This window comes from Marmota marmota, unplaced genomic scaffold (genome assembly GCF_001458135.2).
Source record: "Marmota marmota marmota unplaced genomic scaffold, marMar, whole genome shotgun sequence".
NCBI lineage: Eukaryota > Metazoa > Chordata > Mammalia > Rodentia > Sciuridae > Marmota > Marmota marmota.
Window position 1 is genome coordinate 2,434,469 of NW_026000079.1, and position 15,861 is coordinate 2,450,329.

A 15,861-nucleotide genomic window follows, 5' to 3' on the forward strand; every position below is an offset into this window, starting at 1 on the left:
TGAGACAACTTAGAGTCTCTCTAAGTTGCTAGGGCTGGCCTGGAACTCAGGATCTTTCTGTCTCAGCCTCACAAGTCTCTGGAATTATAAGTATACTCACTGTATTTGGCTCGAACTTACTTTTGATTTGCAACCTCTGATATTGTAAGTTTGCTAAACAGGACAGCTCATAGAATGGTGATATGTTCATTTTAAAATCTAGTGTGTTCAAAACAAACCCCTTCTTTTATAAGGATTGGGAGTAGGGCTTAGTGTTTTTCAGCAGCTATCTGGAAAATTCCAGAGTTCAAAATATAGAACATATCTTAATTGGGGCCTTTTATTAGAGATATTGAGATTTGAACATAAGGGATAAATACCTAAAGCCAAGAAATGGTAATAGACAATACTTATATAAAAGTATTGTCTATTATATTGTAACAACAGTTATTAGACACCCTGCCTTTTCTTTTCCTTGGAGTACCAGGCTTGAACTCATGGACACTGGACCACTGAGCCACATCCCCAGTCCTGCTTTGTATTTTTTTTTTTTTAAAGACAGGGTCTCACCGGGCTGGGGATATGGCTCAAGCAGTAGCACACTCGCCTGGCATGCGCAGGGTGCTGGGTTCGATCCTCAAAACCACATAAAAATAAAAAAATAAAAGACATTGTGTTCACCTAAAACTAAAAAATAAACATTAAAAAAAAAACAGAGTCTCACCAAGTTTCTTAGCACTTCGCTGTTACTGATACTGGCTTTGAACTCGTGATCCTCCTGCCTCAGCCTCCCGAGCCACTGGGATTACAGGCGTGTACCAACCTGCCAAGCTCATTTTTTTTTCTTCAATATGCATATGCCTTTCCCCCTCTTTGGTAGGTTAGCCCTTTTAGATTAGATATCCTGATATTACACCTAACGGGTAAGTTATTAAGACAATGGCTGTGGATATGGCTCATCGGTTAAGCACTTGCCTAGCATTCATGAGACCCTGGGTTCTATCCAGCATCGCACAAAAAAAAAAAAAAAGAGAGGCTTAACTCAAAATTTCTCCCAAAGAAAAAGAAAGTTGGACATAAATACTAAATGGGTTACATTACCCCAAAAATATCCAAAAAAAACTAATTTTTTTCTTATTATTCTTTTTATTTATTTATTTTGAGACTGGGTCTCACTCTGTTGGCTGAGGCTGGTGTGGAATCTACAGTCCTCCTGCCTCAGCCTCCTGAGTCTGTGGCATGCACTACCAGACCCAGGAAATCCTCTCCTTTTGATAAGAAAAGCAAAAGGTTTTTTAAATTTATCCATGTGTGCATAGAACAAGTAGTCTCGTTTTTTACAACTCCAGCCACAAGTCAGAAGGAAACATCATTACAGAAACTTCTGGCTTACTATCATTTATAGCGTGTCTAAAATGGCTACTCATTCCAACAGTTTTCTCCTAATTTGAATTAGTAGTGGTACACAATCAAAAGGATACCCAGAAATTGCATAGAGTGTTCAGTGCAGTGTCTCCAGTACAAACCAACAAATTTAAAATGGCAGCTATGTTCTTTATCTTAATCTGTCATCAACAGAAACCACACATTCTAAACTATTTTTTTAAATGAAGCTAGATAGGGTGGCACACACCTGTAATCCCATCTATTTGGGAGGCAAAGGCAGGAGGATCACAAGTTTGAGACCATCAGCAATTTAGTGAGATTCTCAGCATCCTAGCAAGACTCTGGCTCAGAATAATAGGAAAACGAAAGACTGGTGATGTAGCTCAGTGGTAAAGTGCCCCTCGATTCAACCCCCAGTACCAAAAAGAGGGGAAAAAATATCTTGCCACTATTTCTCATCACTCAGAACAGGACTTGAGTGAGTGCTAAGTAATTGTTGAAATAATAAATGATCTGTTAGAATTAGGATTAAAAATTTAAAACTTCAGGGTATACAAATAACTAACTCTTTGGGGCTTAGTTTTCTCATCTGCAAAATATATATTAGTATACATACTTATTACAAGATAAAAATGGACTAGACTTGTTTATCAAAAGGCAGTATGGTATCACTAGGAATGTAGCTCAGTGGCAGACAGCTTCTCTAGCATGTGAGAAGCTATGGGCTTAATTCCCAGTACTACCAAGAGAAAGCTTTTAAAGGCAGTATATAATTTAGCAAAAGAAAAATAACATGTTTGCTTTAACTGAAGCCATTGTAGAATTACACTAGTACCAGATGTGGTTGTGACCATCTGTCATCCCAGTTACTTGGGATGACAGTAACTTTGAGACAGAAGGATCAAAAGTTCAAAGCCACCCTGGGCAATTTAGCAAGAAATCTCTCTCAAAACAAAATTTTAAAGGGGCTGGGAATGTGACTGTACAAGAGCACTTTCACCAGTGCCTGAGCTCAATCCCTTGTACCACCATAATTAAAGCCTTAATAAATTAAGTCATATATGAGTTCTCTTTTTTCCTCTTATTTTATTTTTTTAGCAGTGCTAAAGACTGACCCCAGGTTCTTGTGCATGCTAGGCAAGTGTACTACTGGTGAATTCTATCCCCAAATAATACTCCCTTTTTATTTTTCTCATTTTTTTCTTTCTCTCTTGCTTTTGTATATTTATGGAATATCTTGAGATTTGGTTTTATACTAAACATTAAGAAACAAATTAGTAGGATGAGTAGAAGAAAGAAGCCAGAGTTGAGGAAGAAACTGCAATTTTAATCTCAGATTTCCTTACCAGGTGCTAAAAGTAAGGCAGATCACTTAAACTCATAGAGCATCTATTTCTAATGCTCTTAAAGTAGCACCAACATTACCTTTTTTGGTCGGGGGAGGGGTGGAGGAAGATGCCAGAGATTGAACTCAGGGGCACTCAAATACTGAGCCACATCCCCAGTCCTATTTTGTATCTTATTTAGAGACAAGGTCTCTCTGAGTTGCTTAGCACCTTGCTTTTTGCTAAGGCTGGCTTTGAACTCGTGATCCTCCTGCCTCAGCCTCCCGAGCTGCCTTCTGATTGTTTCATAGTATTGAAATAAATGATAATACATATAAGACTATAAATTAACCAAATATAATAATTCATATAATTAGATCTGAAGTTTGGGTTCCTTCTGAAACACTGTTGGAGAACACTAAATAGCCTCTTTCTTAACGGTATTTCTAGAAATAAAGCTTTGTAAAAGTGTATGAAAGTGCTGTTCATGGTGGTGCATGCCTGTAATCCCAGAGACTTCCTGAGACAAGGATCACAAGTTCCAGGCTAGCCTCAGCAGCTTAGCAAGGCCCTAAGCAACTTTAGCCAGACCCTGTCTCAAAATAAAAACTAAAAAGGGATGGTGATGTAAGGGGCTCATTGTGAAGCACCCCGTGTTTAAACCCCAGTACACACACACACACACACAAAAAAAAAAATATATACGAAAGTACTTAGTACCCTTTCCCCAAACAGTACATTTAAGATACAAGCCACTGTTAGAACAAATACCCTTGGTAAGTGATATATTGTTTATATTTGACTATAGGAATAAATTTCATTGCCTCTTTCTGTTTTATGTTCTTTTCTGATCACAGCCCAAAGAGTCGACTGATCCAATTAAAGAAAGAGAAGCTGGAGTATACTCCAGGAGAACATGAATATGGATTATTCCCAGCCCCCATTCATGTTGGTGAGTAGTAAAGTCCCCATAATATATTGCTGAGACAAAAAGGTATTTCTTGGATTTGAGAGAAGTGTCTTTGTCTTGTTTTTATTTCTTTATCGCTGGTGGATTCAGACTCTTTACCATTTCATTTATTCTTACTCTAAAGAATTCTGCACATTAATTGATAGTCAGGAGTCAAAATGGCATAAATTTTATATAGTCATGTTTGTACACACCTGTAATCCTGGAACTCAGGAGCAAGTTCAAAACCAGCCTAAGCAATTTATTGAAACTATATCGCAAAAAAATTAAAAAGGGCTGGGTTATGGCTCAGTAATTGGGCACACCTGGATTCAATCCCTAGTACCAAAAAGGGGCTACTGCTTTTTCTCATCATCAGTCAACTTGAAAATGAAGCAGGATTTATCTTCTTGTTTTTTGAAAAAGCATCAAGCCAGGCATGATGGCACACACCTCTAATCCCAATGACTCAGGAGGCTGAGGCAAGAAGATTACAATTTTGAGGCCCTAAACAACTTAGTGAATGAGACCCTGTCTCAAAATTATAAAAAGGGGGCAATGTGACTCAGTGATAAAGCATCTCTAGGTTCACTTCCTAGTACCAAAAGAGGGAAAACATCAAGACTTTGCTTAGTATTTGGGTAATAGTAACATTTAGTACCCTATATTGAGCTTATCAAGTAAGTTAAAATTATCTATAATTCATGCTTGATTTCTCTCATTCTTCAACCCCCTCATCCAGTCTGACTCAAAATTCTATTATTGCCTTCCTTGAAATATCTCCTATTTCTACACGAAGTCCATTGCCATCCCTCAACTTTTTTTTTTTGGTTTGCTAACATAGCCTTCTGTCTTAGTCCATTTTGTTGTAACAGAATACCTGAACCTGAGGGAGTTAAAAGTTTTATTAGTTCACAGTACTAGAGGACCAAAAGCATAATGCTGTTGTCTACTTAGCTCCTACTAAGGACCTCCCAACACTTGATATCACAGCAGAAAAATGTACAAAAGCACAAAAGCAATTAAAACACTAGGTGTAGCCTCGCTTTTGAACAATCTGATGTTGTGGTGACTAATTCAGTCCCATGAGACTAATCTCTCTCCCTTGAAACCTCATTCAATCTCTCAAAAAAAGACATTAATCTATCCATGAGAAACAGCCCCAATTTTGTTTTAAAGGTCTTATCACTTCTTAACACCATTTCATTTTGGGTTTTGATGGGGACAAACCTTAGCACCTTCCAACAAACTGTTAACTTCTATTCCTACTTCTCTTCAATCCACTCCCCGCTTAGTAAAAAGAGAAATGATTTTCTAACTTAACCAAGAACATGCTTAAAGTCTTTAAGTGGCTTACCTTCATGGAAAATACAGGCTCCTTTACAATGGCTTTTAAGAGTGACTTTTCCCCAACTCCCATCTTTCTCCATCTAACTATTCCCATCTCTGCCTTACTTACTATATTATGTCACACTGGTCTTCTTTCAGTACTTAGAACATATTAGAGGATCATTATGCTTTCTATTCCCATTGCCTGATGGATGAATTGGCATACACCTGTAACCCCAAGTATCTTGGGAGGCTGAGGCAGGAGAATTGTGAGTTCAAAGCCAGCCTCAGCAGCTTAGTGAGGTCCTCAGGAATTTAGCAAGATACTGTCTTGAAATAAAAAAAAACAAAAAGGCCTGATGACATGGCTCAGTGGTTAAGCACCCCTGATTTCAGTCCCTAGTTAAAAAAAAAAAAGACTATTCCCATTGCCTGAAAAGCTCTTCAGACTCCTCCTATAGTTGAGTTCTTCTCATCTTTTAAAAATGAGATTAATGCCATTATCAGCTTAAGTATAATTTACCTTAAAGTGATTTTTTTGATTGTCTCCCCAATAGAATGTCCCTCCCTTTATTCTAGATCAGAGTACTCAATTCATTTCTTTCTGTAGTCTATAATATTTGTTGACACTCTTGTTATCTTCATATGATTATAAACTCCAGGAGTTCAGGATCAATGTCTTTCTTATTTCTACTTTGATTTCCCAATGCCTGGTACATAATAGAAGTTTACCAAGTATTTATTGTACTAATAAAAGAAAAGGAAGAAAAATTAGGATATTGTATTGAATATAGATCTAAGTTTTTTCCTCATTTTTTTTCCTTTTTGGCAAAGAAAATTGCTTTTTAAGGAGTTTATTAAATACAAAATTGGAGCCAGAAGCAACTTACTTGCATAGTAGATGTTGATTTTATGCCATGTAGTGTTCTCTTCAACTAATACTCTCTTGACCTTATTGACCATGGGGCTCTTCTCTGTGTTATAATTAACTCATCTTCTTTTTCTCTCCAAAGAGTCCCACACCAGCATTGTATTAAATCAGCAGATATAAACAAGTCTCACAATAAAAATTAGTTTAATTATTCTACATTGGGTGACTTGCAGACAACTTTAACTGCAAATAAAGTTGCAGGTTTAATTCTCAGCTCCATAGTATGTGCTTCCTTGACAGAGGTGAGAATAAATTCCATATTCTCTGGGTTTAGTGTCAAAATTCTTTGAAAGAGTTTTTTTCTTTTTTTACTTGTAAGATAATAGCTGCAGAAGCAAACTCTAAGCAGATTTAGCTCTTTCCTGGAACCTGCTAAGTATAATCAGCTCAGGGGAACAAAAGAACTGTTTTAAAGTCCCATTTAAAGAAAAATTTGATCATTTTGGTTTTACTAGTTTTGTCCTGGGTGGAAAATTTGCTAGTCTAGATCTTGGAATGATATCTAACTACCTTAGGAGATGAAGGGTTCAGTTAATTCCAGGAGAGAGAGGAAAAATAATAGATAGGCGATTATTTCTATCTTATCTGTGGAATAAATAGTGTTGTATCCCAGCCAGGTACAGTGGTGCACACTTGTTTTCCCAGCATCTCTGGAGGCTGAGGCAGGAGGATCGAGAGTTCAAAGCCAAACTCTACAATTTAATGAGTCACTAAGCAAATCAGTGAGACCCTGTCTCTAAAATACAAAAAGGGCTGGGGATATGGCTCAGTAGTTGAGTGCCCCTGTGTTTAATCCCGGGTACCAAAAAAAGAAAAAAGAAAAAAATAGTGTTGTATCCCAGTTTCTCACTTTAATCTATTCCTATGACTAATTGTATTTGGTGGTCTGCATAGTAAATAAATAATAGAACAATCTATCCCGTGTGGGGGACTGTTTCTTTTTAACTGTGATCAAACAGTGCTCAAAATCAGGCTGTTGCAGGATAGGAGTTTTTTCTGGACAGTCCTATTTTGTTGCTCAAAGAAAAAAAATTAACTTATTTTTTAGTTGTAAGAGGACATAATACCTTTATTTCATTCATTTATATGTGGTGCTGAGGATCGAACCCAGTGCCTCACACATACTAGGTGAACGCTCTACTGCCAAGCCACAACCTCAGCCCTCAAAGAAAATTTTATGTGAGGACAATGTCGACAATAAGGTCAGTTGCTTTGAGAGAGCACTTAGAGTATCATGTAAACAAAGAGCATGACTTAAGGAGCCAGAAAGACCTATTTTATCTCTATGTTTGCCGTATGTTAATGTGAGTTAAATAGTTACATAAATAAAATAATGATGCATGTTACCATTAAAGGACTCACATGCAATAAATGTAAAGTAGTATTTATTTTTAAGAATTTATATGAGCTAAGAATATATTGCTCAATGGTAGAGCATTTACCTAGCATGCACAAGGCCATAGTTTCTTTCCCTAGCACCACAAACAGAAAGAAAATTTACTGTTTCTTTTTCCCCATGAAAAAATGCATTTCAGAATTCTACATTTTAAGATATATGCTTATCAAAATGTGTGTTGTACCCTTAAATTTATGATCATTAGTTTTTGACCTGAGTACTAAAGCAATTCATTGAGGAAAGAATAATCTTTTCAGCAAATTGTTTTTTATTAACTAGTATATACATACATACAAAAGAATGAAGTTGGACCCTCTACTTCATACCATATACAAAAATTAACTCAAAGTGGTTCATCAGTGCCTGGACAGCTTGAGTATTCATCATGTTACTCAGAATGGTGCCCAGTTTAAAATCTGTGAAATGTTTATTTCTGGAATTTTCCACTTAATATATTTTTGTTCTGGGCTTGACTGCAGATAACTAAAACCTGGGAAAGCAAAATCACAATAAAGAGAACTAGTGTTTCAAGTAAGGGATTTATAAATTATATATCCATATATATAAATAACTCAGTTTTTTCCCTTTTTATTTTTTATATTGGGTTTTGAACCCAGGACCATGTAACTACTGAGCCATATTCCCAGCCATTTTTACTTTTTATTTTGATACAGGGTCTCATTAAGTTGCTTAGGGCCTTGCTAAGTTGCTGAGGCTGGCTTTCAATATTTGATCCTCCTGCCTCAGCCTCCCAAGTCTCTGATATTAAGGCATGCACCACTGTGTCCAATTATCTCAGTATTTCTTATCTTTTTTGTAGATGGACACAACACAATGCCTTTATTTTTATGTGGTGCTGAGAATCGAACCAGGGTCCTGCCCATGCTAGGCTAGCGCTCTACCGCTGAGCCACAATCCCAGCCCCTCGGTATTTCTTAAAAACAATTTTTAAATGGGTAAATTTGAATAGACATTTCTCAGATACCAATACAAATTGCCAATAAGCAAATGAAAAGATACTCAGTTATTATGGAAAAACCATAATGAGATACTACTTCACATCCATTGTTATGGTTTTAATTAAAAGATGGGCAAGAAATAGAATTGACAAGGTTATGTAGAAATTAGAACCCTCATACATTACTGGTAAGAACATAAAGTTGTTTGGTAAACATTTTGGCAGGTCTTCAAAAAGTTAAACATAAGCTCTGCTTGGTGGCACATGCCTGTAGTCAGGTTCACGACAAGCCTATGCAACATAGCAAGACCTGCTTGAAAAGAAAAGAAAAAGTTAAACAGAGAATTGCAATATGACTCAATAATTCAACTACTAGTTATATAACCAAGAAAATTATATATGGCCACATAAAACTTAAACACAAATAGTTTTGTAGCAGTATTCTCAATAGGGCAAAAGGTGGAAGAACCCTACATGTCCAGTGGTGGATGAATGAATGAATAAACCAACTGTTGTACATCCACACAATGAAATATTAATTGACATTAACAAGGAGTGAAGCACTGAAATATACCACAAAATGGATGTACCTTCAAAACATGCTGTGTGAGACGACTTGGTGTAATCTCAATGATAGAGCACTTGCTTTAAGCAGCCCTGAACTCAGTCTCTAACACCCCCCCAAAATTAAAAATGATACTGTTTTAAAGAATACAGTCATAAAAACTTTAAATTCTTATGATAGCATGTATATGAAACAATCGGAACAGAAAATACATAAAAATGAAAAGTAGAATAATAATAGTAAGTGACTGAGAGAGGGGAGAACAAAACATGACAGCCTAATGGATGCAGGGTGTCTTGGGGATGATGAAGCCGTTTTGAAATTATATTGATGGTTGTGTTAATCAGGTTTCTGCAAGTAAAAAGAATATAATGTAGAGAGAGAACAGAGACTTATATTAAGGAGTTAGCTCATGTGATTGTGGTGGCTGCAAACCCAAAATCTGTAGTAGACTGACACATCTTAAGCCCTATGTCAGAACTGCCAGCAGAATTCCCTCTTGGGGAAGTCGCCCTTTTTTCCTACTAAGATCTTCAAGTGATTGGAAAAATTCAACACATTATGTAGTGTCATCTGCTTTACTCAAAAATCTATGATTTCAATGTTAATAGCATCTATAAAATACATTCATAGAAATAAAATAATATTTGAACAAATACACCAGGTACCATGATCTAGACAGGTTGTCATATAAAATTAACCATTCCAGTGGTGATAGTTATACATAACAACTGTGTATTCGAAAATCCATTGAATAATGTAGTTTATAAGAGTGAGTGGAAAAATAACAAAGAAGAAAGAAACACTTAAATGTCTCAATAAAACTGTTATCTTAAGAATGTGTATTTGTGTTGTTTTTATCATTAATATATACATCAAACTTAAAGTCATATCTCAATATAAAAAGAAAAATTTAATAGCTGGCACAGTGGTACACATCTGTAATCCCAGCAACTCCATGAAGCTGAGGCAGGAGGATTGCAAATTCAAAACCCAGCCTCAGCAACTTAGTGAGGCCCTGTCTCAAACAATCAAAAAGGGTTAGGGATGTGGCTCAGTTGAGCCCTTTTGGATTTAGTTAAGCCCTTCTAGATTCAATCCTTGGTACCCTGCCCCACTCTCCCCCCAAAAAAAGGAAAGAAAGAAAAGAAAAATTTTAATGCTTTGCTTCTTGTGATTGGTCACAGGTAATTTTAAATGTTAAATGCTTTTTTTATGGTGTGGGAGAATAGGTTATTCAATACAAGAATTTCAAGCCTAAAAATATTAACATTAGGGTAAAATTCTGTGGAATAAATGAAATTGAAATATTCATCTTCAAGAATAAAAATTATTTAAATTTCTAAATGTTAAGGTGTTTTTGTTGTTTTCTTTTTTTAGTGAATGGTGGCAAGTATTACATCTTTGATATTCATTAAAATGTTATATCCAGAAATTAAATTATCTGTACTTCTTTAAACCAAATTATATGTACAAATACATAAGAGAAATGGTTTTTCAAATTTTAGGGGAGGAATATAGAAGCAAAAAAATTCAAAGAAATGGGCATTTGGCCTCTGGAATCAATGAAGTGTTGATTCAAATACCACTTCTATCAATTGCCAATAAGATCCAAAGACTTCAAATTCTTTATAAAAGAAAAAGTAGTTTGAATATTTTTTTAAATATATTTTTAGTTGTCGAAGGACCTTTACTTTATGTATTTATATGCCGTACTGAGAATTGAACCCAGTGCCTCACATGCTAACTGGATGATGTTGAACAAGTTACCAACTCTAGAACTCACTATTTTGATGTATACATTAAAAATATTTCCAGCCTGAATTGTGAAGATGACATGAACTTTTGTACTTAAGCACAGTGCCTACTACTGCCCCTTGATTTTCTCTAACCAAGTACCTTATATAAGTAAGAAAAGCCACCTGATCTCATTTCTTAAAAACTGAAATGTAGATTCACCATCCCTCATTAAACATCCCGAAAATATAAAAATACAGACCTATTAAAAAATTAAAAGTTGTTTTCTTAACTGACATGATGGCAAAATGACCTGACCTTTTATCCATTCTGGGAATATAGAAATAAAAGTGCTTTGTTTTCTTTATTTAGTATAATATGAATATTCAAGTGTTTTGCTCTAGACCTATTGCCATATTTGATTATGGTATCCTGCTCCAATCCTCTGTGGACAAGTTAAATTGTATATGCGCTGAATTATTTTTATAAACTCTGAAAAAAATTCTAAATTCAAAATAATTTTAGCATCAACATACATTTATCTATCTATCTATCTATCTATCTATCTATCTGTCTGTCTGTCTGTCTATCGTGGTACTGGGAATTGAACCCAGGGGTTGCAGTACCACCAAGCAACATCCCCAACCCCATTTGTTAATTTTTTTTTTTTTTTTTTTTTTTTTTTTNTGTGCCACTATGCCAGCTGGTGTCAGTGATTTTGGTTTTTGGGGGTTTTTTTGTTTTGTTTTGTTTTTTGTACTAGGGATTGAATTCAGGGGCATTCAACCACTGAGCGACATCCCCAGCCCTGTTTAGAGACCAGTTCTCACTGAGTTGCTTAGTGCCTCACTGTTGCTGAGGCTGACTTTAAAACCATGGTTTTCCTGCTTCAGCCTCCCTAGTCACTGGGATTACAGCAAGCACACCCGGCTTGCTTCAGTAATTTTCCGTAAGGAATTTTATGAACCTATAATTTAGTTAAATTCTGCAAACAAAATCAAAACTTTGTATGGTACTTATAAATATAAGATGCCAGCTGGTTGTGTTGGTGCACACCTATAATCCCAGTAACTTGGGAGGTTGAGGCAGGAGGATTGACGTTCAAGGCCAACCTCAGCAACTTAGTAAGGCCCTCAGTAACCCAGTGAAAAATCTTGTCTCAAAATTTAAAAGGGCTGGGGATGAAGCTCAGCGATTAAGGGCCTGTGGTTTTAATCCCCAGTACTAAAATATATATATATATACACACACACACACATACACGTATATATGATGCCATCAGTTATAAGGTGCATTATCATTTGTTTTACTGTTAAGAATGAGAGGAGGCTGGAGATGTAGCTCAGTTGTAGGGTGCTTTCCCAACATGTGCAAGGCCCTGAGTTTGATTTCCAGCACCACAAACATTTTAATTGCCAGGCACAGTGGCACATGCTTTAATTCTATTCTGGAAGCTGAGACTGGAGGATAACAAGTTTGAGGCTATCCTGGACAACTTGAAAAACCCTGACTCAAAATGTGAAAGGACTGATGGATGGTTAGGGATATAACTAAGTGGTAAACCGCTTGCCTAGCGTGTAAGGCCCTGAGTTCAATCTCCAGCATCACAAGAAAGAAAAAAAAAAAATGCAAAAAGGGCTGCTCAGTTCTTCAGAGCACTTGCATAGCATACACAAAACCTTTGGTTCAATCCCTAGTTCCACAAAAAGAAAAATAAAATTCTGCCATTATTGTAAACATTGTAACTGACTATCAATTAAAGATATATCCTGTTTTCAAAAATGAAAATGTTCTTTATGGTATCAGAAAACATGAAAGGATTAGGACATGATGATAAACTTTTGAGGGCACAATTAGAAAGGAGCAAAATCCTTCCAAATCAATAGGGAAGAGTAATCAGTGTAGAAATATATCAATCCTTCTTTAAAATGTTTTTTTGGGTACCTGAAGTGCTTAATTAAGCTTGATAACAGGATATCACCTTCTTATTACAAATGGGAAACAAAACCAAAGCTCTGTGAAAACCTATAACTAATTGACTTACATTAGTGATTAGTATCAGAACTTATGTAGGCTTTTTAGGTTGGGAATTGGGACTGGACAATAAACACTTTAGGTCCGTATAAGGCGGAGCTGAAACTGAGCTTTGTATTTAAAGTCTGAATTCTAGAAGTGCCATTCCTTACCATGTAAAGCTTCAAAAACCAAGGAAAGGATTTTTATAAACCACTTAACTGTTTTGTTCACTGAGAGTACTTGGCAGCTGTGATACACCAATAGCAATGAGCACACCTAGCAAATTCCTTTAAAATACAGAAGTCAAACCTTGACTTCTAAATACCATCAACTATTAAAACAAAGGGTAGGCATTGTGGTGCATGCCTGTGATCTGAGCTACTCAGGATGCTAAGGCACAAGTATCACAAGTTTGAGGCCAGCCTTTGTAACCTAATGTAAGACCCCTTCTCAAATTTTTAATTTTTTTAAGAGAGAGAAAAAAAATTTAATATCTATTTTTCAGTTTTCGGTGGACACAACATCTTCATTTTTTAATTTTTATGTGGTGCTGAGGATCGAACCTAGCGCCCCATGCATACCAGGTGAGCACGTTACCACTTGAGCCACATCCCCAGCCCCCACTTCTCAAAATTTTAAAAAATACAAGGGCTAGGGTTGTAACTCAGTGATAATGCTCCCCTGGATTCAACCCCCAGTACCACAAAAAATAAATAAATAAATGAAAACAAGCTCCTGGAGAAAATAACTTATTCCATTTCTAGGCTATGGAAGTAAAGCATGAGCCTGGACTGTCTCTTTTTGCAGAGGAGATAGATACTAGGGATTGAACTCAGAGGCACTCAACAATTGAGCCACACACGCCTGTAATCCCAGCATCTCAGGAGGCTGAGGCAGGAGGATTCCAAGGTCAAGGCCAGCCTGCACAACTTAGTGAGACCCTGTCTGAAAATAAAAAATAAAGAGCTGGGGATATGGCACAGTGGTAAAGCACCTCTGGGTTCAAGCCCTAGTGTTTAAAAAAAAAAAAAAAAAATCAATAAAATTTTCCTCGGTAAAGAAACAAGTTTGAAAAGATCAAGAAAGCTAATAACCCCTGGCTTCATTGAAAAGAAAATGATAACACAAATGGTCAGTAAGTTGTGAAATAAATGAGATAATATCACAGGAGGTCCTACAGCTATTAAGAGGTTAATAAGGTATTGTTAGGGATAATTTTATGCCAATGTACAATACAATTTAGATAAAGTAGGCAAATTCCTTTAAAATACAGAAAATTGGTATGATGAAGTAGAACATAAGTCTGTATCTTAAAGTGAATTCCTTACCAAAATTGTTCACATTTTAAAAATTCCATGTCTACATAGTTTCCATGGTGAAATCTGTTGTATGTTTTACAAAGACATAACACCAGTCTTACTTTCAGAAAATAGGGAGGAACTTACTTCTTAGCTTGTTTTATGAGGCTTCTACAGAGCTGACATGAAACCAGATAAAGACATCAGGGCACAAAAACATGTATAGAATAAAATCTATCATAATGACATTTAGGACTGGGGTTGTGGCTCAGTAGCAGAGCACTTGCCTAGTGTGTATGAGGCACTGGGTTTGATTCTCAGCACCACATATAAATAAATAAAGGTCCATGGACAATTAAAAAATATTTTTAAAAAACAAAGACATAATACAAAAAAAAGAAAATTAGTACACAGTTTTCTTTTTTTAATATTTATTTTTTTAGAAGTAGTTGGACGCAATACCTTTATTATTTATTTTTATGTGGTTCTGAGGATCGAACCCAGGGCCTTGCATATGCTAGATGAGCGCTCTACCGCTGAGCCGCACCCAGCCCCCACAATTTTTTATTTATTTATTTTTTTTCTTTTAAATAATTTATTGTAATTAGGTATATATGACAGCAGAATGCATCTTGATTCATTGTACACAATTGCAGCACAACTTTACATTTCTATGCTTCTACATGATGTAGCATCACACCATATGTGCAGTCCTGCATGCACCTAGGGTACATTCCACTATCTTTCCTACCCCCATGCACCCTCCCTACCCTTTGCCCAAAGTTTTTCCATTTTTCCCATGCCTCCCTGCTCCCCATTATGGATCAGCATCCACTTATCAGAGAGAATATTCAGCATTTGTTTTTTGGGGATTGGCTTACTTCACTAAGCATGATATTCTCCAGCTTCATCCATTTACCTGCAAATGGTATAATTTAGTTTCTTTATCCACTAATCTGTTAAAGGGCCTCTTGGTTGCTTCCACAGTTTAGGTGTTGTGAATTGAGCTGCTATGAACATTGATGTGGCTGCATTATTATAGTATGCTGATTTTAAGTCCTTTGGCTATAGACCAAGGAGTGGGATAGCTGGGTCAAATGGTGGAACACAATTTTCTTAATCTTCTAAAAGGCATCTATACTTAACATACTTCATGGTGAAATATTGATGCTTCCTCCTAAGATTGAAAAGAAGGTAAAGATGTCTGCTCTTACTACATGTACTAAGCATTGTCTGGTGTATTAAGTAAAAAAGATGAATTCAAGTTGTAATTATGTGGACAGAAGAAGTGAAACTATTTCCATTCACAAATGACATGATTACTTGTATAGAGAATCCAAAGAGAGCTGCAGAAAAAATACTGTTTGTTGTAACACGAGTAGTAAGAACATGGGAAACATTCAGTATTTTAAAATGATTGTATTCTTACAAAACTGATTTTCTCCTAATATTTGATGCAACAGTCTTGTTACTAAGTGAAAGAAGCCAAGCTGAAAAGTCTGTGTACTGTTTGATTTCAGCTATTATTTGTAACAAAGGTATGATTCTGATGAGGGATGTTTATAATGAGGAAGGCTATGTATGTAGGGGCAGAGGGCATATGAGAAATCTGTGTATCTTATACTCAATTTTGTTGTGAACCTAAAATATAAAGTCCATTTTTTAGAAAATCAGTTGTATTCCTACATACTAAAAGCAAATGGTTGGAAAATGATTTTTTTCTTTTTTAAACACTGGGGATTGAACCCAGGGGTCTTCAACCACTGAGCTGTGTTTCTAGTTCTTTTTATTATTTAGTGTGAAACAGACTATCATTAAGTTACCCACATGGCCTCCAATTTGAGATCCTCCTGCCTTAGCCTTCTGAGGAGCTGGGATTGCAGATTGCAGGTATGTACCACCATGCCTGGCAGTTTTTTGTTTGTTTGTTTGGTTTTTTTTTTTTTTTTTTTGTTTTTTTTTTTTTTTTCAGAGAGAGAGAGAGTAATTTTT

At 36.0% G+C, this 15,861-nt stretch overlaps 1 protein-coding gene across 5 annotated transcripts in view; it reads left to right on the forward strand.

Moving 5' to 3' along the window:
• Positions 1 to 15,861, forward strand: part of Ash1l (ASH1 like histone lysine methyltransferase) — a 173,359-nt gene that overhangs the window by 113,478 nt on the left and 44,020 nt on the right. For all 5 annotated transcript variants that reach the window (XM_015502764.2, XM_048814726.1, XM_048814727.1 and 2 more), the window contains one exon: positions 3,548 to 3,642. In XM_015502764.2, the coding sequence (XP_015358250.1) occupies positions 3,548 to 3,642 (95 nt within the window). The remainder of the gene's footprint in view (positions 1 to 3,547; positions 3,643 to 15,861) is intronic.